We start from the raw sequence: 18,725 nt of genomic DNA, 5'->3' as shown, positions 1-18,725 counted from the left end.
TCAGAGGCAGAGTGTACACAGAGAACACACTGCAGAGGACACAGCAGCTCCGTCAGAGGCAGAGGGTACACACAGAGAACACACTACAGAAGGACACAGTGGCTCCATCAGTGGTACTCGGACTGAGGAAAGCACACCCAGTGTGCTAGTGTTTCTGATGACAGACCATGCCTCACAATACTGAATGAGTGGGGTATAACCAACGGTGCCATGTGGCACTAAACAACAAACTGGGACCAGTCTTTCAGTTCTTTAGAAGTGCCAATCTCAAGTTTGCTTTCTCACACAATGACACTTCCTCCCAGTAATTCTTCATTATAGTGTTCTACTCCAGCTTCATATCAGAATTTCCTTTATTCCATATATAAATTAGGAATAACTTTCCATTTGCCATATTTCTAAACATTCTCTCCTCTACAGTAGTTCTAGCTTCTGTAGATACATGGAAAGTTTTGGTATAGGATCCTTCTGTCTTTCCCCAGCAGGTTACACCTTCTTCAGGGATAAAGAACTTGGCTTTCCTCAGTGTGTATCCTCACAGTGCACAGTGAACAAAGGGTACAGAGTTGGCACATGGTACAAAGTTCCGTGTCTGGCCACCACTTGCTATCTGTCCATCTCCAATAAGCTGAGAGCTTCCCGTTTGCTACACAAGACCATAAAAACCTCCTTCTTAAAACATGGAGGTGGGTGCTGGAAAAAGTGAGAAACTAGAGCAAAGAATTTTAGATGACAGTGGGAGGAGAGGTGGCTTCTAAGAGTGAAGTCACTTAGTCCTAGCTAGATCAGTAATCATTTACTCTTTCCACATTCAATACATCTACTCGACTGTTTCCTCCCTGCTGACACCCACTGTGAGAAGTTTATCTTTTGCTTTAATCTTATGAGTGGAAGTAAATATAGATATAGTAAGTATAGATCTGCCTTTGACTCCTGAAACAATAAACCTTCACAATGGTCCCCTCCAGCCCCTGTCTCTCATAATTTACATATCTTGAGCCATATTGTGGAAACAGTGGTGTGATGCTTCTGAGGCTAGGCTGTAGAGTGCCTGGGCATTTGCACTGATCTGTGCCATTTACTCTGGGCAGCAGGGGTAGGCAGACATGGTATTAGCAGTCATGCTGTAACTTTCCTACCATATGGAAAGGAATTCTTTAGCCTAATAAGGTTTCAGGCTGTAGGATCAACCAATTTCTTGGCTGCTACCTCATGAAACCCTTAGCCAGAAATAATCAAGTTGCTACCCAATTCTAAGCTTGACAAATTTATAAGGTAAATGTTTTAAGCTCTAGAGTTATTTTTGCAGCAATATATAAGTAATACAATCTCTTGTGACAATAGAAAGAGACCAGGGAACTCATGTTAAAATTTTGCACTCTCCCTTTCCTGTCTATTGGTAGATCTTATGAGGAAGATGAAGCAAATGATGGTTGAAGAAGATATTTTAAGACGATAAAATAAGCTTCATCTTGTTCCTATGAGAAACATGTTGGTGGTTTGTGTATTAAACAAGGGAAAGATTTTCTGAGATAAGAAGAGACGACAAAGTGCTTTCCTGAAGGAAGGAAAGGAAAGATGGGAAGACAATATATGCCTTGGTTAACCCTGGCAGGCTCATTCAATTTGCAATCACCTTGCTTAGACAGACTGGATAGAGGTTCAGCAACCCCACTCCCAGTAGAGTGTGTGGAGGAAGAAAATGTGTCATGATAAAGCAGGAAGCCGTGTAATGAGCCAGTAAGAAAGAGAAGAAACTCTAGTGCTGGAATGCTCAGGTCACAGTGCTGATAGCTGTTTTCACCATGGCAGTAGACGTAGCCCTATTTCTTTACAGTACATGGAAATTTCTCCCAAATGCTTAGTTTTCTTTTCCCTTTTCTGCCTGGAAAATGAAATGTTCCAGTTAGAAACTGGCCAACATGGCGATCCATACAAGTCTCTGAAGGCTTAGGTTTTCCTTTCTTTTTCAGAGCCAAGGTTAATTTTTTTCTATCAAGAGATATGAATTTCTCATAACTTTTAACTCATTACTCTTAGCATCATTCTGTTGCTACATTTCCTTTTAGGTCCCCCCTCGAGATGCCCCTCTACCGTAAACTGCCTAGGCTTGAAAACAGATGAGTAGTATTGGTAAGAAACATTTCCTCTAGCATCTTCAAGAAGCTTTATCAACAAAGACCAGGAGAAATAAGGAAAGCTTTTCATATGCATTGGTAACAGTGAACTAGCTTGATTTTACTTTATAATTCCTAGGAGTTTTCTTCCTAGAGAAGACATAATTCAATATAGAAATTCTTAGTTGTAAACTATTAACAATTCTTTCTTATATGTGTGTGTGTTTACTTTTGAGACAGTCTTGCTACCCAGTCTCATGAGTGCTAGTATACAGTCATATGCCACCAGACCCTGGTGTGGATTTTATTCTGAAAGGGAAGATCCAAGGTAAATTGTCAAAAAGAACAGGACCTCAAACAGAGAACCTTACAATAGAGGCAAAAGATCAACAACACCCACAAGAAAACAAAAGACATAACCATATTAGTTGAGGACTAGCCACCAGTGTACATCAACAATCATAACATGCTCCTTAAAATGTGAGGATTAGAGAGACAAAAAAAACCCTATGTATAAAACTCAGAAGCTGAGAAAGACTCTGATTATTGTTATCAATTTAGCTGCCAACAAAACTGTTTTTGGAGTTTTTAGGACAAAATTTTCTAAAAGAATTACATTTGCCAGGCAGTGGGGGCACACACCTTTAATCCCAGCACTCAGGAGGCAGAATTTGGTGGATGTCTGCTAGCCTGATCTAAAGAGCTAGTTCCAGGATAGCTAGGGCTGTTACACAGAGAAACTCTGTCTCAAAAAACATTACATTTGTAGGATCAAAACTGGAGAACTTATAAAGAATTCCACGATTCTGACTCCATGAGAAGTACGGATCTAGAAATAGCAATTATTATTCTGGTGAATTCACAATACACTAACTGTGCTGGCTACTGATTTGTCAGCTTGACACAAACTAGAGTCACTTGCCAAGAGAGTCAATCGAGAAAATGTATTCATAAAACTGATGATAGATATGGGAAAGCCTGGCCCATTATCTGTAGTGCCACCCTTGGGCAGCAGGTCCTGGATGGTATAAGAAAGCAGGCTGAGCAAGTGACTAGAAGCAAGCAAACAGTATCACTCCGAAGTCTCTGCTGCTGTTCGTGCCTCCAGGTTCCTGTCTTGTGCTCTTGTCCTGATTTTCCTCCCCAATGGACTAAAAGCTCTAAGCTGAAACCCTTTTCTCTCCAAACCTTTGCTCTTGGTTATTGTGATTTACCATAGCAACATAAACCCTAAGATATTCACATGGTGTGGCAACAACTACTTACTGATGCTTTGAGTGTCTAAAGTTTGCATGACCTGTTACACGCATTAGGTAACTAGTACTCCTGTTTCCTCAAGGTGATAAGATTGCAATATAAAGGGCACTAGTATAAAGGACAACGAGAGACAGAAAACAATGCATATGAAATAGTGTTGATATTTCTTTACATATCAGAAAGTTGGTTTATATAAGTACTAATTTTTCATAAGCAGACAAGCCAATATATGTATGAAACTGATGCTGTAAATTGCCGCATACCTTTGAGAGGATCATGCTCTGCTCTCATGATATCAATAAGGGAATTTTCCAGAGAGTGCATATTCAAGCTATCATACATTCTACTTCGATCCTGGAAGACAGAAAAAGAAAAGATATAAGATCTATGTAATTTTAAAAGTAAAAGTTAAAAACATATAATCTTTCTTATATAAAGCAGGACACTTGATCAATGTATTACTACTTAACTTGTATCCCAAGAAAATACTGATATTTAAGTATCATGTCAACTACAATGTCTCTTATTAAGGGACAATATTTTTAGCACATTCATTTCTAAAATATATAAAAATTAATGTAATTTTATTGGAGTATTAGCTGAATGCAGTGAAATAATCTCTCTGATCATTTTTACACATAATACACACAGAAAACATTTTCAGTTGCTTAATGTTTCTCTCATATATCTAGGAAGACAGACATTGGCACTTAAAAAAGAGCATCTTGAGAAGAATTTAACAGTTGCACCACACTTTAAACATCTATCACACACTTAAAACTTGACTTAGTCTTCGGAATTGCAAAACAGTGAATATGTAAGCATTCTATACACAAAAATTAAATGTAGGATACTAATATTAGAAAAGAATGTCTCATATATTTACATTCAAATCTCACTCTCCAAAGTGCTTCCACTTTTTGTAATCCTCCCTCTCTAAACTCCACTCCAAATGAAGGCAGCAGAGAGGGGAGTGGGAGGCACTTCAGTTCACATCCCCTTCCCCAACTCTGAGAACTTCCTTCTGTGTTGACAGCAGCTTTTTTTTGCTGATAACACAATCCCCTTGCTTTATAGAAGACATTTAGTTCTTTAATGTCTAAGAATTGATATTATGTTCTACTCAACACAAACACAATGAATAAGCAATTAACAAGGGAAACGAGACAAACAAGCTATGATCCATGCCCTCCAAAGAGTCTGATGTCTTTTCTAAAATATGTCAAAGCCATCCCCACCCACTTGTTAGATGCATGAATGTACAAATTCGAAGCAGGGATAGGTCATCTAAACTCTCAAAATGATCAGCACAGGAAACCAGAAAAGAATCAGAAAAGTAAACTGACAGTTTCCACAGAAATCCTAGTAAAGCATTAACCTGGAGCCACATGATTCAAGTTATACCAGAAGTCTCTAGGATCATATGCACCCGGGGACATTTACATATATTATTTCATTAAGTAATGGCTTATAGCCCTCATGATTTCCCAAAGGAACCAACAACCAGAAAATATTCAGAACTAGGTCTTTGGAGAGCTAAAGAAAAACATAAGGTTTGTTTATTTCTTCTTCTTTGATGTCTAACTAGGGTTGTATGCTTTTTAAAGCCAGGGGCCAGGATCAGCACTGTAGACTAAACAAGGCACTATCAAGGAATTAGGAAGGGTGAGTAGTAACACCGAAAGAGGCAAAGCTGCTAGAGAGGAGGCTCTTGCTCCAATTAATCACCAACTACCTACAGAGGTCCGATTCACTGATCTTCGAGGGAAAGATCCTGAACACACAACATACCTATCCGTACTGCTTCACTAGAACAGGTGAACCTGGTAGGGGAACCGGAGAGAATCAATGAAAAGGAGCAGTGCTTCCCAAACTCGACATGCTACAGAATTACGTGAAAAGCAGGTTAGTACACACTGGTGCCACATCTTAACTCCTCTGACTAAGGAGATGTTAGGTGGACCATGAAGCTGCTGGCCAGCACAGTATAAACAGCACCAAGCTTTGGGATCTTCTACACCTCCAAACCTCTTTATACTCTGCCTCCATCTTCTGGAAAATAACCAAGTCAGACTTAACAATGCCTATAGACCACTTGAACACACAGACCTAAAGTATTGTTACAGCAAATGACATAAGATGGACGTGAGAAGAGGATGGCCTTTGTGCAAACAAGACCTACATGCTTACTAATGCCTCCATTTCTACCTCTCTCCTTCTGCTCGACAGTGCGCATTTCCTGGATTCGTCCACTATCTTCTAAAGTAATTAAGGCTAGGGTCCTTCTAATCACACCCATCTAGCTTTCAAATGTCTGTAAAATGAATACCCCTTTATCACTACCATAAAACTCTCTATAAAACGTGTAAGTTGAGCTGCATGAGTGTAAAGACTACTATTTAGATGGTAATTATAAAGGCCTAAATCTCAGACTTTTCTATAGAATCTGCTAATTGACTAAACTGGAACAAGTATAAGATACTAAAATAGATTTGTTACCAGATGAATTTCTAGCTACTGAATGGAAGACTATTGTAATATTCAAGTTCTTAAGTATATTTAAGTTAGGATTAATAAACTATCAAAGCAAACATTAATATTCTTATGATGTATTGTGTAGGCTCTAAAAGTATAAGTACTTAAAATATTTTATGTTCTAAACCCTAAATATTTAGAAGAAAACATTCTACAGTTCATAACTATCTTTTAAAGGCAATAGTTTAAAACAAATTGTATTTAATTATTCATATTGTGCTATAAAACAAATGTGTTCTAAAGTAAGGATACTAGGAACAGATTTACTCATCTAAATTGTTATCCGTTTAAATCTATAAGGAAGACTTGAGGCAATTTAGAAATAAACGTGAACACACAGTCCTGACATACTAATAAATACAGAAGATCATGTTAGTTTTACTATTAGATGGCTGCCTGAAAATTACTAAGACATTTCAGAAAAATCAAACTGAGGAAAAGTTCATATACCATAGTCTAAAATATTAAAGCCATCTGGTAATCAGTTAATTGGAATTTTACAGAAATGAGATTAAGAGTCCTACAGTAACAAGAAAAAACCAGAAGAAATGGAAAACGATAGTAGCCTCTGAAAGTCTACTGCTTATGTGACTATTTTTCTGTACCCTTATGTTAGCCATAAGCACTTATGAAAGGGTAGACAGATGATATTCCAAAGACAGTTAAAGGACTGAGGCTAAGACACTAAATACCCAGGGAAAGCACCTACTTACTGCTCAAACAAAAGAGCTTCTTGACTTTTAGCTGTGTGTGAGTTTAAAGACTCCTACACTCGCGAAGTTCAGGCTCATGAAATGCCAGCCTTGCTTTTCTACCACACACTACTTCTGAGGGAGACCCATGAAAGTGTCAAGTGACAGACTTCCCCTAAAGAAGATCTCCAAAATGTGATTTATTACTTTATATTAGTTTGGATGGTTGATTGATAGAAAATATCTTTAACTAGTTCAAGGCAGTTTCCATAATATACAGCAAATATCCTGCACTGAAAACACTGAAAACTGCACAGAGAGAACACAACATGTACTGATAGGTTTCTCAGGGCATACTGCAAAGGCGCCACATATAAAAACATGTAAGTGGTAAACAACCTAAGTTAAAAGGAAATTTACATTGATTTAAAACCTCTAAGTATCCACAAATAAACACATTGTGATTTTTTAAATGTCTCATGGAAAATTCTATTTTGAGGAAATCAATAACAGTTTTGAGTATTAGTTCTTACTAAATGCTAAAAGCATTTTCAGATAATAAATTCTGGACACACCTAATAGTTTCAGTTCTCAAGGGATAGAGACAGGGACATCTCAAAGTTGAGATCGGCTTAAGCTACAAAGTAAGATCCTAGTCCCAACGGCAAAGAAAAAAAACAAAAAGGAAAACGCAGTTATGAGAGATTAGTAGAACATTAGGGGTTGGGCAGGCAGTTCAATGGTAAGGTGCATGCCTCACAAGCATGGGGCAATGACCTCAAAAGCCATGCATGGTGGAGAGACAGGTGGATCCATGAGACTCACTGGCCAGAAAGCCTTGCCTTTGTCTAATGGTGAGCTCCAGGCCAATGAAAGGCCCTGTCTCAGAGGAGGTGGACAGCAGTCCTGAGGGATGACACCTACCATCCTCATCTCCATGTGCACACACACCTGCACACACCCTGCACACACACCTGCACACACCCTGTCTCAAAGGAGGTGGACAGCAGTCCTGAGGGATGACACCTACCATCCTCCTCTCCATGGGCACACACATCTGCACACAGATACATACACACATAAATTAGGTAAGCCCTGATAGCTCTTCTTAAAGTCAGGAATGTGCATCGTGATTTAAAAATGTTTTAAATTTGACATTTTTCCATAAAAAATATTGAAAATAAAAACCAAATTATAAAATTTTACTTGACACAAATGAAATGAATTAAGCTATGAAAATATTTTTCCCATTGACTGAATTTAATTGCATGCCCAGATCTTGGCATAGGTCACGTCTGAAGTATCCTGAACGAAGATGTTAGTTCTATAACTTATTGGATTGTAGACCTGATTCATTTCAGACTGAAGTAAATATAAACCATAAACTAAAGTTAAATGGTTTAAAATAATATACTTGTTAACAAAAATTGCTAATATTAAAAATTCTAGGATCACAAAATAAAATCTCAAACTATGTAAGTGATTAAGCATTTTAAGTATTTTAATTTTGCCAAATAGTCTATATTTTACACTACCAGTTTACATGGCTGCTCTTGTGTTTTTAGGACTCCAAATGCCACAAGCTTTTATGGAAAGATGGAAACATAACAGAATGTATAGTAAAGACCATCTGATCACTTAAAGGCACCAATGAGGTCATATTGCCCATGGGTGCTAAACCCCTCGTTTTAGCCTCGGGCCTGGAGGACTGTGAGACCAGAGAGGAAAAGAAATGGCAAAACAGATCGGAGATTGTAAAAGGCCTGGGCAGCAAAGGTTTTACATGACATTGTTCATCAAGATCCTTCTTTGTTGATGAGGCTATGACCAAGAGATGAAAACCCATAGCCTGTGGTAAAGAATGCATGGAAGATGATGATTCCAGTTTTGGAATGACTTGTCTTCCAGTTCAGTTCAATTTCTATCACCTATTTTTATCCACTATCACATCACACTTCTGCACAAATACTAATTACTCAGCAGTTTACCAGAAACTATATATAAACAGTCAATTGGAAAAAAAAATCTACCTAAAATCCTAAGTTATCAAACGGGGAAAGGCAGAGTGGCATTGAAGATGAAGTAGGAAGGGTAAAGCACTGTAGTCCTGTTAGTCCCAGAACTGAGAATAAATGCCCCTTCACCACCACCTCTGTCTACTCTAGCCCCACCTACCCTGCAAATACAAAGGCTGCTGTGTCATACAGGGCCACTGCTTTTGTGCTTACACTTGAAATAGTTATGCTCATTCGTCTCTGAAAATATTTCCCCTTTCCCCTTCAAAATAACTACAATCATCTTTCTCTCCCAACCTATTTTTAAGCAATCATGGATTCAGTCTGAACAATACCAGAATAGAGGTGAACTGGGACAGAATGAGAAAGAGACTAGAAAGGGATGAGTGGGAAGCTTACATTAACAAGATAAGAAGCTAAACACAAGATAACTACCATTTCTATGTGAGATCCTGGAGGGACAACTTTGATAAATAGTCAGGATTTTTCTAAAACAACAGCTAATGACTGATCATTCAAGGTAGTGCTAGTCCCCCAGATTAGAATGCTATTTATAAAATGTGCTGTTATTAATCTGCCTATACAGTCTTTGTAAAAATCAGTTCATGCTGATAAATTACTTGAGGAAGTGCCTTAGCTATGGATTATATAGCGCCACTCACTTAACTTACAAAATCTCAAAACGAAGGTCAAACTTGAGATCTCTAAGAAGATCTCCTCATATAAAAGGACCTAGGTTTTTATGTCCTCATATAATAATCCTCATGATCTCGTACCAGAATACATTCAAATTCAGTCTGCAGATAGACAGCATCTTTAAATCACAAAGATCTTGAAGATATTTTAGAACAAAATTTAGAATAAAATACTACACCACAAAAGTTTATTTTTATAAAGGTAAAAAACCCCTAAATTAAAACAGGAGCTATTCAGAGGCATATCTGACAAACATTTACAGGAAGATTCCTTAAAACACGAAATGTAAAGCTGGATGGTAAACACACATATGAGTTTGCATTTTCATTGCGGATAATTCTGAAAGGAAGACAGTACCTATTCAGTTTGACTGATGTTTAAAGTCGGGTGCTCTTGATACATGATTAATTCATTGTAATCAAAACCAATGTTTTTATGATTTCAAAATATGAATACAAATCTTCTGAATTTGAAAATAAATGGATTAAGAATTTAAATCGAGATATTTAAAAACTAAATTGTATTAATAATCTCTGGCATATGCTTATATAATTGAAAAGCAAATGATCACTCGCACTCATACTGTCAACACTACACTCCTGGCCAGGACCCTGAGAAGCACACACTGTGCAGCCTACCTGGTCTATTCTGGATGTTCCGGCTGCAGTGCACCAACTATCTTGGAGTGAATCTGAGCCCCAAGCTGGCAACTGCAAACTAGATCTCACCTTCAATAGCATAGAAGTTTGCATCAGAAATGAACAGTTCTCTTCCCCATCCCACCCAAGAAAAACCAAAAACCAAAAAACAGAGATAGAAACGAAAAACAATCAAAGTTCTTTCTTTCTTAAATTTCTGTTCCATCCTTTAAAGGTTTTGATGAAAATTAAACCTCATTTACTAGAGTCATAAAATATTAAACAGGCCTGGAAAAAACATCTCCATTAATATTAGGCCACAGTTAGTGGGGAAAATTATACATCCATATGTATATATTTATAGACACTGAACCCATTGGAGGCAATGTGAATTATATTCAAAGGGTCTTAACATTACTGTGGCACGATCACAGCTGCATGAAGAACATTCTAATATGTGAACAGCTTGCCACAGACAAACCTATGTGCAACTAGTTACAGAAGGTTTTAGCTTATATTACCAGAAAGGCAAAATTTGGTTGTCTATTAAGAAATAACTAACTTAGACATTTTTAAGGAATTGCCACTTAAAGGCTTCAAACTGTAATGGAAGAAACTTTTTTTTAAATGTTTGGAAGCTTATTTCCATTCATTGCGTGTTTACAGAGAAATTCTTTTATCTCCATTTTCTCTGTGTTTTACCCTTTAATAATTAAATGATATGCTTAAATTTTATCTTTAATTCTGTTAATCTTCCTATACTGCCATGGCTGCCTCCACCACCCCACTTCCTATTCCAAAGATAAGCATTAGGAATAAAGACAATTACATACCATTCTTACCTGTAAGGGTAAGAGTGTGTTACTATTGTTGTCTGTCCTGAACACATTATCTTCAATCCAAGACTTTGGAGTCAGTGATGGTGTAGAGCGAGTAAATTTCGGTGGTGCTATAACATTACCAGAAAATGGTTTCTTCAGTGGAGATATCTGATTCATAGTCCCTGGAATTCCCATGTTTCCACTTCTACGGTGATCTCTGCCATGCATTGCTCCCCAGGACATGCTCGCAGTGCCCCAACCACTGCTCTGATGGTTGCTCCAAGGAGATTGTTTCAGAAGAGGCTGAGGAAAACACAGCTATTTCAATGACAGGCCTTGGAGAGCTTAGCATTCAGATTCAAATTTTAGAACTAAGCTAAGAATTTAATAAAAAGCAAAAGAAAAAAAAATCATTAAAAATGAAACGCAAAAGCCAACAGAGTATTTCCTAAGGGTTTACAAAAGAAGCGCTCCTAGTTGAGATCCTATTTATTTAGTGTTCGGGAAGTTTTTATCCCCTATCTAATAAATAGTGATGTCTCATGACAATTACTAAAATACTCTTCAAAGCTTAAGTTAACTTTGAAGAACCTGAAAGCAACCTATCTTCTACTAGGACTAGTTAAATTAGTATTAGTTAAATGGTCTTAATTATCTCAGCTATGAAAGCAAAGTTTTTAGATCTTAGGCTTCCCAAACAGCTCGGGCTACTCTGAACAAACCAACAGAGGTAACCATTCAGCGTGGACTGAAGATGCATATCAAGGTCAGGTCGGTCCAGGAAGAAATTCATTTTCCTGAACTGTTAATTCAACGTTTATGGTATTTTATTTTGTTTTCTTTCAATATTTCTTTAATTAAGTTAAATTATCCTTGAACTGTTAAAGCAATTATCGGATGCTACCTATAGGTGGATCCACTGAGATATACAATAAACCACAGGCTTTGCTGATTCTTAATAATCTTAATGTAAGTCTCTTAAGGTAACTGACATTCAAAAGCAAAATATACTCCCATCTAGAACCTAAGGTGAGAAAAGTCATCAAAAAATGAAAAATTCACAAGACATAATACACTTTTTAAAAAGTAAACTATGAATTGCTAGTATTTCTGTTAATAAGCCAACACTAACGATTTTTCTGCTAAGATTTAGACAGTGAAAACACAGACCATGTCATTTCTAACACTCAGTAAATACTGTAATCCTAAAATTAAACGTTTTTCTTTTACGAAAAATTTAAAAACTTGGCATCCAGTACCTATGGGTGTTACTGCAGGATTTGAAATGATGAAAATCGTGAACATAAAGCCTCTTCTCCTTCCACACAGTTGAGAAGCACAACCAAGGAGTCACAGCAGAATTACCCCATGCAGTAGCCTTGTTTTGCCTACCAAATGACTCACAGTTCAAAGTTCTTTTCCAATGACCTAAAATTCCATTTGAAAACCATGTGACCTCTTACACTCCGAGGTAAGACCCATTTCTTTTTGTTTATTGGCGCATATTGTAGTTAAAATATGAATCACAACATACATCCTGATAACGTTCTATTTTGACTTTGGGAATTCAAAATTGCGTACAAATTTCCGCGGCAAACTTCAAGTTAAAAAATGAAGAGCCTGACACACTAAAAACAGTTGCTCAAGATCATATAAAACATAAGAAATGGAGCATTACTTCAAAAGTCGGTATTTTCCTTCCTTATAGGGCACATTTCCCATTCTTGGAGAGAAAACAGCGATTCGACAAAACTGTTAACTTCTACTTGGGTTAATTTCGATTATCTGTTGGCTGATACTTTGGTTAATTTAAAAGCATTCACTTTTGAAAACTTTGGTCAACAGAAGTTTGAGAAGGACCGGTTAAAGTCAAATTTTGGTTCCATGACAATCCTTTATCTTGACATTGAACATCGAATGATCACCATAACAAATACTAATTCCATTAAATAGCAACAAAACTCTCAACACCAAGAACTCAGCGGCAACCCAAAATCTGCACTGGGCGGGGGTGGGGGGGAGAGCAAAATCAGAAAAGACCCTGAGTCTAAGGCACGGACTAGCGAAGAGTCTGCCTGGGTGTCATTTCCCAAAGCCACAAACCCCCATGATCCCGGTACACCACCCCATGTGGAGACGTCTAGGAGGAAACGCGTTAATCCTAGTTTCAAGGGTGCCTTGGTCTTCAAACCCACAAGATGAGACAAATACTAAAAAGATCAGACACCTAGGGCACCCCCAACCCCGCAGCCGAGAGCCGCGCGCCGCCTGACAGTTCCTCCTTGCCGGTGACAGTCCCGGGGTGCGGCTGCAGGTGCCGCCTGGGCTTTCCCAGTGCTGGACCGAACAAACTCCAGAAGGGAACAGCCTCGGCTCCCGTCCGCCCCGGGCATGCCAGGGACGGAGCAGCCCCAGCCCACCTCTCTCCGCTTGCCCACCCGAGCTCACTGTCCCGGCCCCGGGTCCGCCGCCGTACCCCGGCGCTGGCCGCTCGAGGGGGCGGCGGGGTCCTGCCCCACCGCCGCCCGCCGGACCGTACCTGGTGGTGGTTGTACGAGTTCCTCTGCTGCAGGAAGGCGGCTGCGGCCGCCTGGTGCTGCTGCTGCAGCTGCGGGCTGACGGGCGACCTCCGGCTCTGCGGCTGCTGCGGCGCCGCCGGTGGCGGCTGCTGTTGAGGTAAATTCATGGCGGGCGGCGCGGGCACCGCGGGCGCAGAGAACGGGCCGCCAAAGCCACCGCCGCCACCTCCGCCGCCGGCCGGCACGCTGAGCCCCGCGCAGCCGTGCGGCGACACCGGCGAGAAACTCGGAAAGAAGGCCGGGTTGATGGACGACGGCAGCCCGGGGTAGAAGCCGTTCTCCGAGTCCGGGCTGGGCGGCGGCATGGCGCTCAGAGAGCCGCCCGCGCCGCCGCCGCCACCGCCGCCCGGGGTGGCGGCCGAGGAGCCCGGAGGCTGTGGCTGCGGCGGCTGCTGGGGTGGCTGCGGAGGCTGCTGGGGTGGCTGCTGCTGGGACGCCGGCGGAGGCTGGGGCGGCGGCGGCGATGCGGTCTGCACCGACCAGGGGGTGCCGAAACCGGGCAGCGGTGGCGGAGACGCGGAGCCGCCTCCCCCTCCGCCTCCGGGGGGTCCCCCGCCCCCGCCGCCGCCGCCCGGGTGCGGCAGGTCCGGGCTCTGCAGGCTGCTGAAGGCGCTGGTGCCGAGCGCCGCGCCGGGCAGGAGGGTGCTGGGGCTGTTGAGCAGTGGGTGGTTGGGCGACTCCATGGAGCCCGGCGCGGGGTTCACCGGCGGCGTCGAGGGGGGCAAGCCCGCATTGGGGGGCTCGGCGGCGCTGCCCTCGCCCGCGCCCGGGGTCTGGCGAGGGCTTCCCGCGCCTCCGTGGCGGCGCCGCGGAGCTGCGGACGGTGAGGGTGGGAGCTGCGGGAGCGGGGGCAGCTCGGCCGGGCGCTGCCGCGGGGCGAAGTCCTGAGGCGGTAGGTGCTGCGTGTGCGGGAGGCTGAACGGCTGCGGGCGCTGGGCGAGCGGCGCCGACTGCAGGAGCGGTCCGGGCGGCGGCGGCGTTGGCGGCGGCGAGCTGAAGCGACCGGGGCAGTGGAGCGGCGGCGGCGGTGGCTTCGCGTCCGGAGGGTGGGGACGGTGTGGCGGGCTCAACTCTTTCCTCTTCTGGCTGCTCAGCTGCTGCTGCTGCCGCTTACTGAAGTCCTGCGGGGAGGAGGTGCGGCAGCAGCAGCAGGAGGAGGCGGAGGAGGAGGAGGGGTGGTGCAGACTCGGTTTGAAGTCCTGGGAGGGGAGGAGGTGGGTCACACCCGCGTTCGTGCCGCCGCCGGGGTGGTGGCTGGGGAACTGCTCCGCCGCCGCCGCCGCCCCCGAGAGCGGCCTCGCCGGCTGCTGGGTCAGCCCGAGCAGCAACTCATCCTGCACGGCCTGCTGCTGATGCGCCACGAGCGGGGAGGAAGAGGAAGCTGCGGCCGGGCTGGCCGCGCCGCCGCCCGAGGGGATGGCGAAGGGGGAGGCGGCCTCCGAGAAGCCGGTGACAGGCAACGGCGGTGGCGACAGCGGGCCGAAGGGCGTGGCGGACGGCCCGGCGGCGAAGGGCCGGTACGAGCCGCCGCCGGGCGAGGACCGGGGGCTGCCGCTGCGCAGCAGGGCAGTGTGCAGCACCCCGAACCCGAAGTCCCGCATTTATCAGGCCGGCGGCCGCGGCAGGAGACGCACCCCGTCCCCTGCCCCGCCTAGGAAGACCCGGGAGCCGTGGCGGTGCGGCCGTGGTGGAAGGAGTGGGGGGGGGTCAGTGGGAAAGGGACACTGTGACTGAGCCGGGGCACACCGACTTGGGCCCCGCCGCCCCTCACGGAGGCCACCGCCACCTCCCGGAACCGGCTCCGGCACCGCCGCTGCCTCGGCCGCCGCCGCCGCCCTCGCCGCTTAAGAACCCCGGAACGTGCGTCAGCAGCCACCTCACAATCGCCCCGCCCACCGCCGCGCGCCCCGGCAAGCAGGAGCGCGCCGCCGCCGGCCTCGCCCCGCCCCTCATTAGCATGCGTCCTGGAAGCTGCCAGGCGGCGGGCGCGCGCAGCGTGTCCCTCGGGTCCCGAGTTTGCCAAGGGCGGAATGGAGAAGAGGCCGGTGGAGGTTGGAAGAGGCATACGCGCGCGCGCGCACGGAGGCGAGCACGCGCGGGCGTTACGGACGGTTCCTGGGCAACCGCCCCTCCAGCCCCGGTTGCACGCGCCCTCCAGCTCAGGGCCCGCCCTCTCTCAGCCCCTGGGGTCACGTGAGGGACCGCTGTCGGAGAGCTGCACCGAGGGCGTGGGCGCTGGGCTGCTGGAATCTGGGAAGGTCCCGCGCTCGGTGTTCTGGTGCACCCGCAAGCGAGTTGTCACTGACTGTCACTGACCCCTGCCGCCGCGGGAAAGCTTTTATTTTTTTTCCAGGGTAAACATCGGAGCACCAGCGCACTGTGTAGCAAATGTGTTCACTGCAGAAAGGGGAACTAAGTCTGGCGCTGTCCTGGCTGTGCGCGGTTATTTGCACACGCCTGCGCTGAGTAGGTTCCCAGCCTTGCTGCAGCACTCCTTGGGTGCGTTGTCACTGTGATCCGGGTGTGCCGGACTCCTCCTCTACAAGTTCATTCTGGTGTCCCTCCCTCCTTCTCCCGGGAGACTCGAATCAGAACGTTTCCGAAGCTTTATTAATTTCCAAGGGAGAAAGATTTCTCACATCAGGGGGGAAAGGAGGTTGTGACTCAGCAGCGGACTTGTTGAGGCTTGCAAAATAGAAAAGAGCTTTCCGTGCAGAGCTCCGAGGAGCGCTGGAAGGGGACTTAATCCTGTGTAATTCCTTCCCGCAGGAACATCTCACATAGAGAAACGCATGCTTAACTGTAGTTCAGTAATAACGGATCCACACAACGAAATAAAATAAGAGTTGTATGTTCTTCGTTTTCAATTTTAAGTGCTCTTGATGTCTAGAAAGTGAAACTACTGAATCAATTCCAGAAATAATGTCTAACCTCAAGAGTATACAGAATGTTGATTCAGAGGGGACTAATACTATAGTTCCTCTTAGGGGTGCAGAGAAACTTAATTCTGAATCCTCATTCGCTGTCAGTTAAATTGGCTCCCCCATCTTGTCTCAAATGTATGTAAGTCAAATAAGCAGATGACAACAGCATTGCAGGAAGAAGATACTTTATTTATAATGTTTATGTGTGATATACTAATAAATTTTCTAAAAACATGTTTTGTAGAATTCACAAATGCTTCACAGTTTAAGCCGGTAAACAGAAAGTTATTTGAAGTTAACCTCAAGGTCCTATTTAACAACTAAGGTAAATATGAATCTGTAGAAGTAGTTCCTTTACATTACAATATGAAAAAACCGGCATACATTAGGATTAAAAGTATATCAATAAATGTCAGTGAGGCTCGTGCCTTGTAATCCTAGCATTTAGAAGAAGAGGGTAGGAGGGTTGCTGAGGGGTCAAGGTAAGTCCCAGGCCGGTCTGTCGAACCCCCCCCCCAAATCTATTTCTAATTCACCTATTGAAAGATTTTAGATATTATTAATATATTTTACAGGGATAAAGTAGACAACTAAAATCAAAGAAGTCCTAAAAACAGATTTTTTTTTCCTGAAGTAAAACTGTATTTGTCTTCAAAAACAAAAAGGGCATGGATTTTCTAAGAGCAGAGAGAGCACTGCACAGTGCCCTTCTCTACCAGGCTTTGAACACAAGGCTTCTCAGTGCCAAGTGTGCGTGTACAGTGGGGGGTTGTTTTAAAGGGCAAACGTCCACGGAATGGGCAAGGACCATCACCTTTGTTGTGATTCATGAGGTCAAATTTCATTTTCAGTACAACAAATTCTAAACCCTATAGGCCATGTCCTCCACTTATTAATACCTTGCAGAGTTTTGTAAAGGCCCCGTTTTTTTTTATAGCAGGGAAAGTTACCTTCTGACTTCTAAAGCTTTCAAGCTGCTAAACTTCTCCTGTGTGAAAATGTTCAAAGAGAAAGGTTTCCTGTAGTGTGTAGGTGGGTGATGGTGGTAGGAAGGGCTTGTGGTCTTACAGCAGGTTCCAAACTCAGACTGCATGAGTCTGTGTTGTGTTCTAGAAAAATTTGCTGGAGTTGGTGTTGGAAGGTGGGGTAGAGGGGGGCCTGTGGTCTCTGACAGGTTCCAACCCCAGATAATATGAGTGCATATTATGTTCTTGTTTTCATCTGAAAACATGTTTACTTTATGATCATTAAGGAGATAGATTCAGACTAGAAAGACTAGATGCTGTAAGGGACCATTGTCTTCTGGGTGTAGATGACTTAATTCTCTGTTAGCTAAATGTGACATTCACTTCTTGGTATCTCCAATGTATGTAAATCAAAATAGGCAGTTCATTCATCTGCTCCCACCATCCCGGGCAAGCACTGAAAAGTATATTTTTGCTTGTGCTTTATATGCACTCAAACCTACATATGTTCATGGAGCGAAAAGATTTTATTAAGTAATTCTTAATCTTGGCAGGTGTGAAGAACTCCCTTTTTAGCTTAAATTTATCTAAATGATCTCAAATCACAAATCTTAAGATTCATAAATCTATCTCGAGACAGAATCTAAAAGCCAGAGTCCCAAAGTACCTCATCAGGCTTTCTGCTCTGTCTTCGACCCCTCCCCTTGTGCCTTCTCACCTAGTGTCACCTTCCTCTGCTTGCCTGATGGCTGGTTTCCCTGAGAAAGGAAGACAGTCCTCAGAGGAATGCCAGTCCGGGGGCATCTGACTTTCCTCCCTTGCTGCAATGCCTGTTTACCGGCCTAAGGGCAGTGTTGGCTCATCTCCCCCCACCTATTCAGATCCTGGTTCCAATAGTTCTCCCTCACTTTTCTCATTATCTCTCTCCTTGCTTGGGATGACTTCCAGGTGCACTAATGTATACCAATGACCACTTCCCATCTTTGAAAAACAAAACCCAAGCTGCTTGACTTGTGATTCTTTCTCTTTAAGTTACTGCTCCCCTTTTGCTTTAACTGACCAGAGCAAGTACCTGTTTGAATATCTAAGTAAATGTCTCATCAAAGACGTCTCAAATTGTTGTCCCGTTTGCTTAGGTCAAAAAAGCCTTGAAGTCAACCTTGACATCCATATTTGTCGCATGTCTAAGCTGTCAGAACATACTGCTTCTCCTAAAGTTATAGCCAGAGTCCAGTCACTTCTCAACATCCCAACCACACACAATCTGGTCCAGGCCAACACTCTCTCTCCCCTGGATTGTTATTCTCATTGTCTAAGTCTCCAGTCAGAAGAATGTGACGTAGGGAGCTCTGGCGTGTAATATTCCTGATTTTATAATCTATTCTAAACATGATAGTCACAATGCCCTTTCTAGAATGGAAGACAGAACATTTCCACATCTGTAATGAGATCTGGTGCCTTCCTTGCCAGCAGTACATTGTATGCT

General features: G+C 43.6%; 1 protein-coding gene across 6 annotated transcripts in view; it reads right to left on the bottom strand.

Annotated features, from left to right (window-relative positions):
• Positions 1-15,537, bottom strand: part of Cpeb2 (cytoplasmic polyadenylation element binding protein 2) — a 55,626-nt gene extending 40,089 nt beyond the window's left edge. For 2 of the 6 annotated variants that reach the window (XM_005365974.3, XM_005365975.3), the window contains exons 1-4: positions 13,311-14,951; positions 10,793-11,074; positions 9,951-10,040; positions 3,638-3,728 (exon numbers count right to left, since the gene is read on the bottom strand). In XM_005365974.3, coding sequence (XP_005366031.1) covers positions 3,638-3,728; positions 9,951-10,040; positions 10,793-11,074; positions 13,311-14,951 — 2,104 coding nt within the window. Of the gene's footprint in view, positions 1-3,637; positions 3,729-9,950; positions 10,041-10,783; positions 11,075-13,310 lie in introns of all 6 variants that reach the window. The other 4 variants (XM_005365977.3, XM_005365979.3, XM_026788624.1 and 1 more) reach the window with 3 other exon arrangements.
• Between the last annotated feature and the right edge of the window lie 3,188 nt (positions 15,538-18,725).

This window comes from Microtus ochrogaster, unplaced genomic scaffold (assembly GCF_000317375.1).
Source record: "Microtus ochrogaster isolate Prairie Vole_2 unplaced genomic scaffold, MicOch1.0 UNK5, whole genome shotgun sequence".
Classification (NCBI taxonomy): Eukaryota; Metazoa; Chordata; class Mammalia; order Rodentia; family Cricetidae; genus Microtus; species Microtus ochrogaster.
This window is presented reverse-complemented; position numbering and strand designations above follow the sequence as displayed.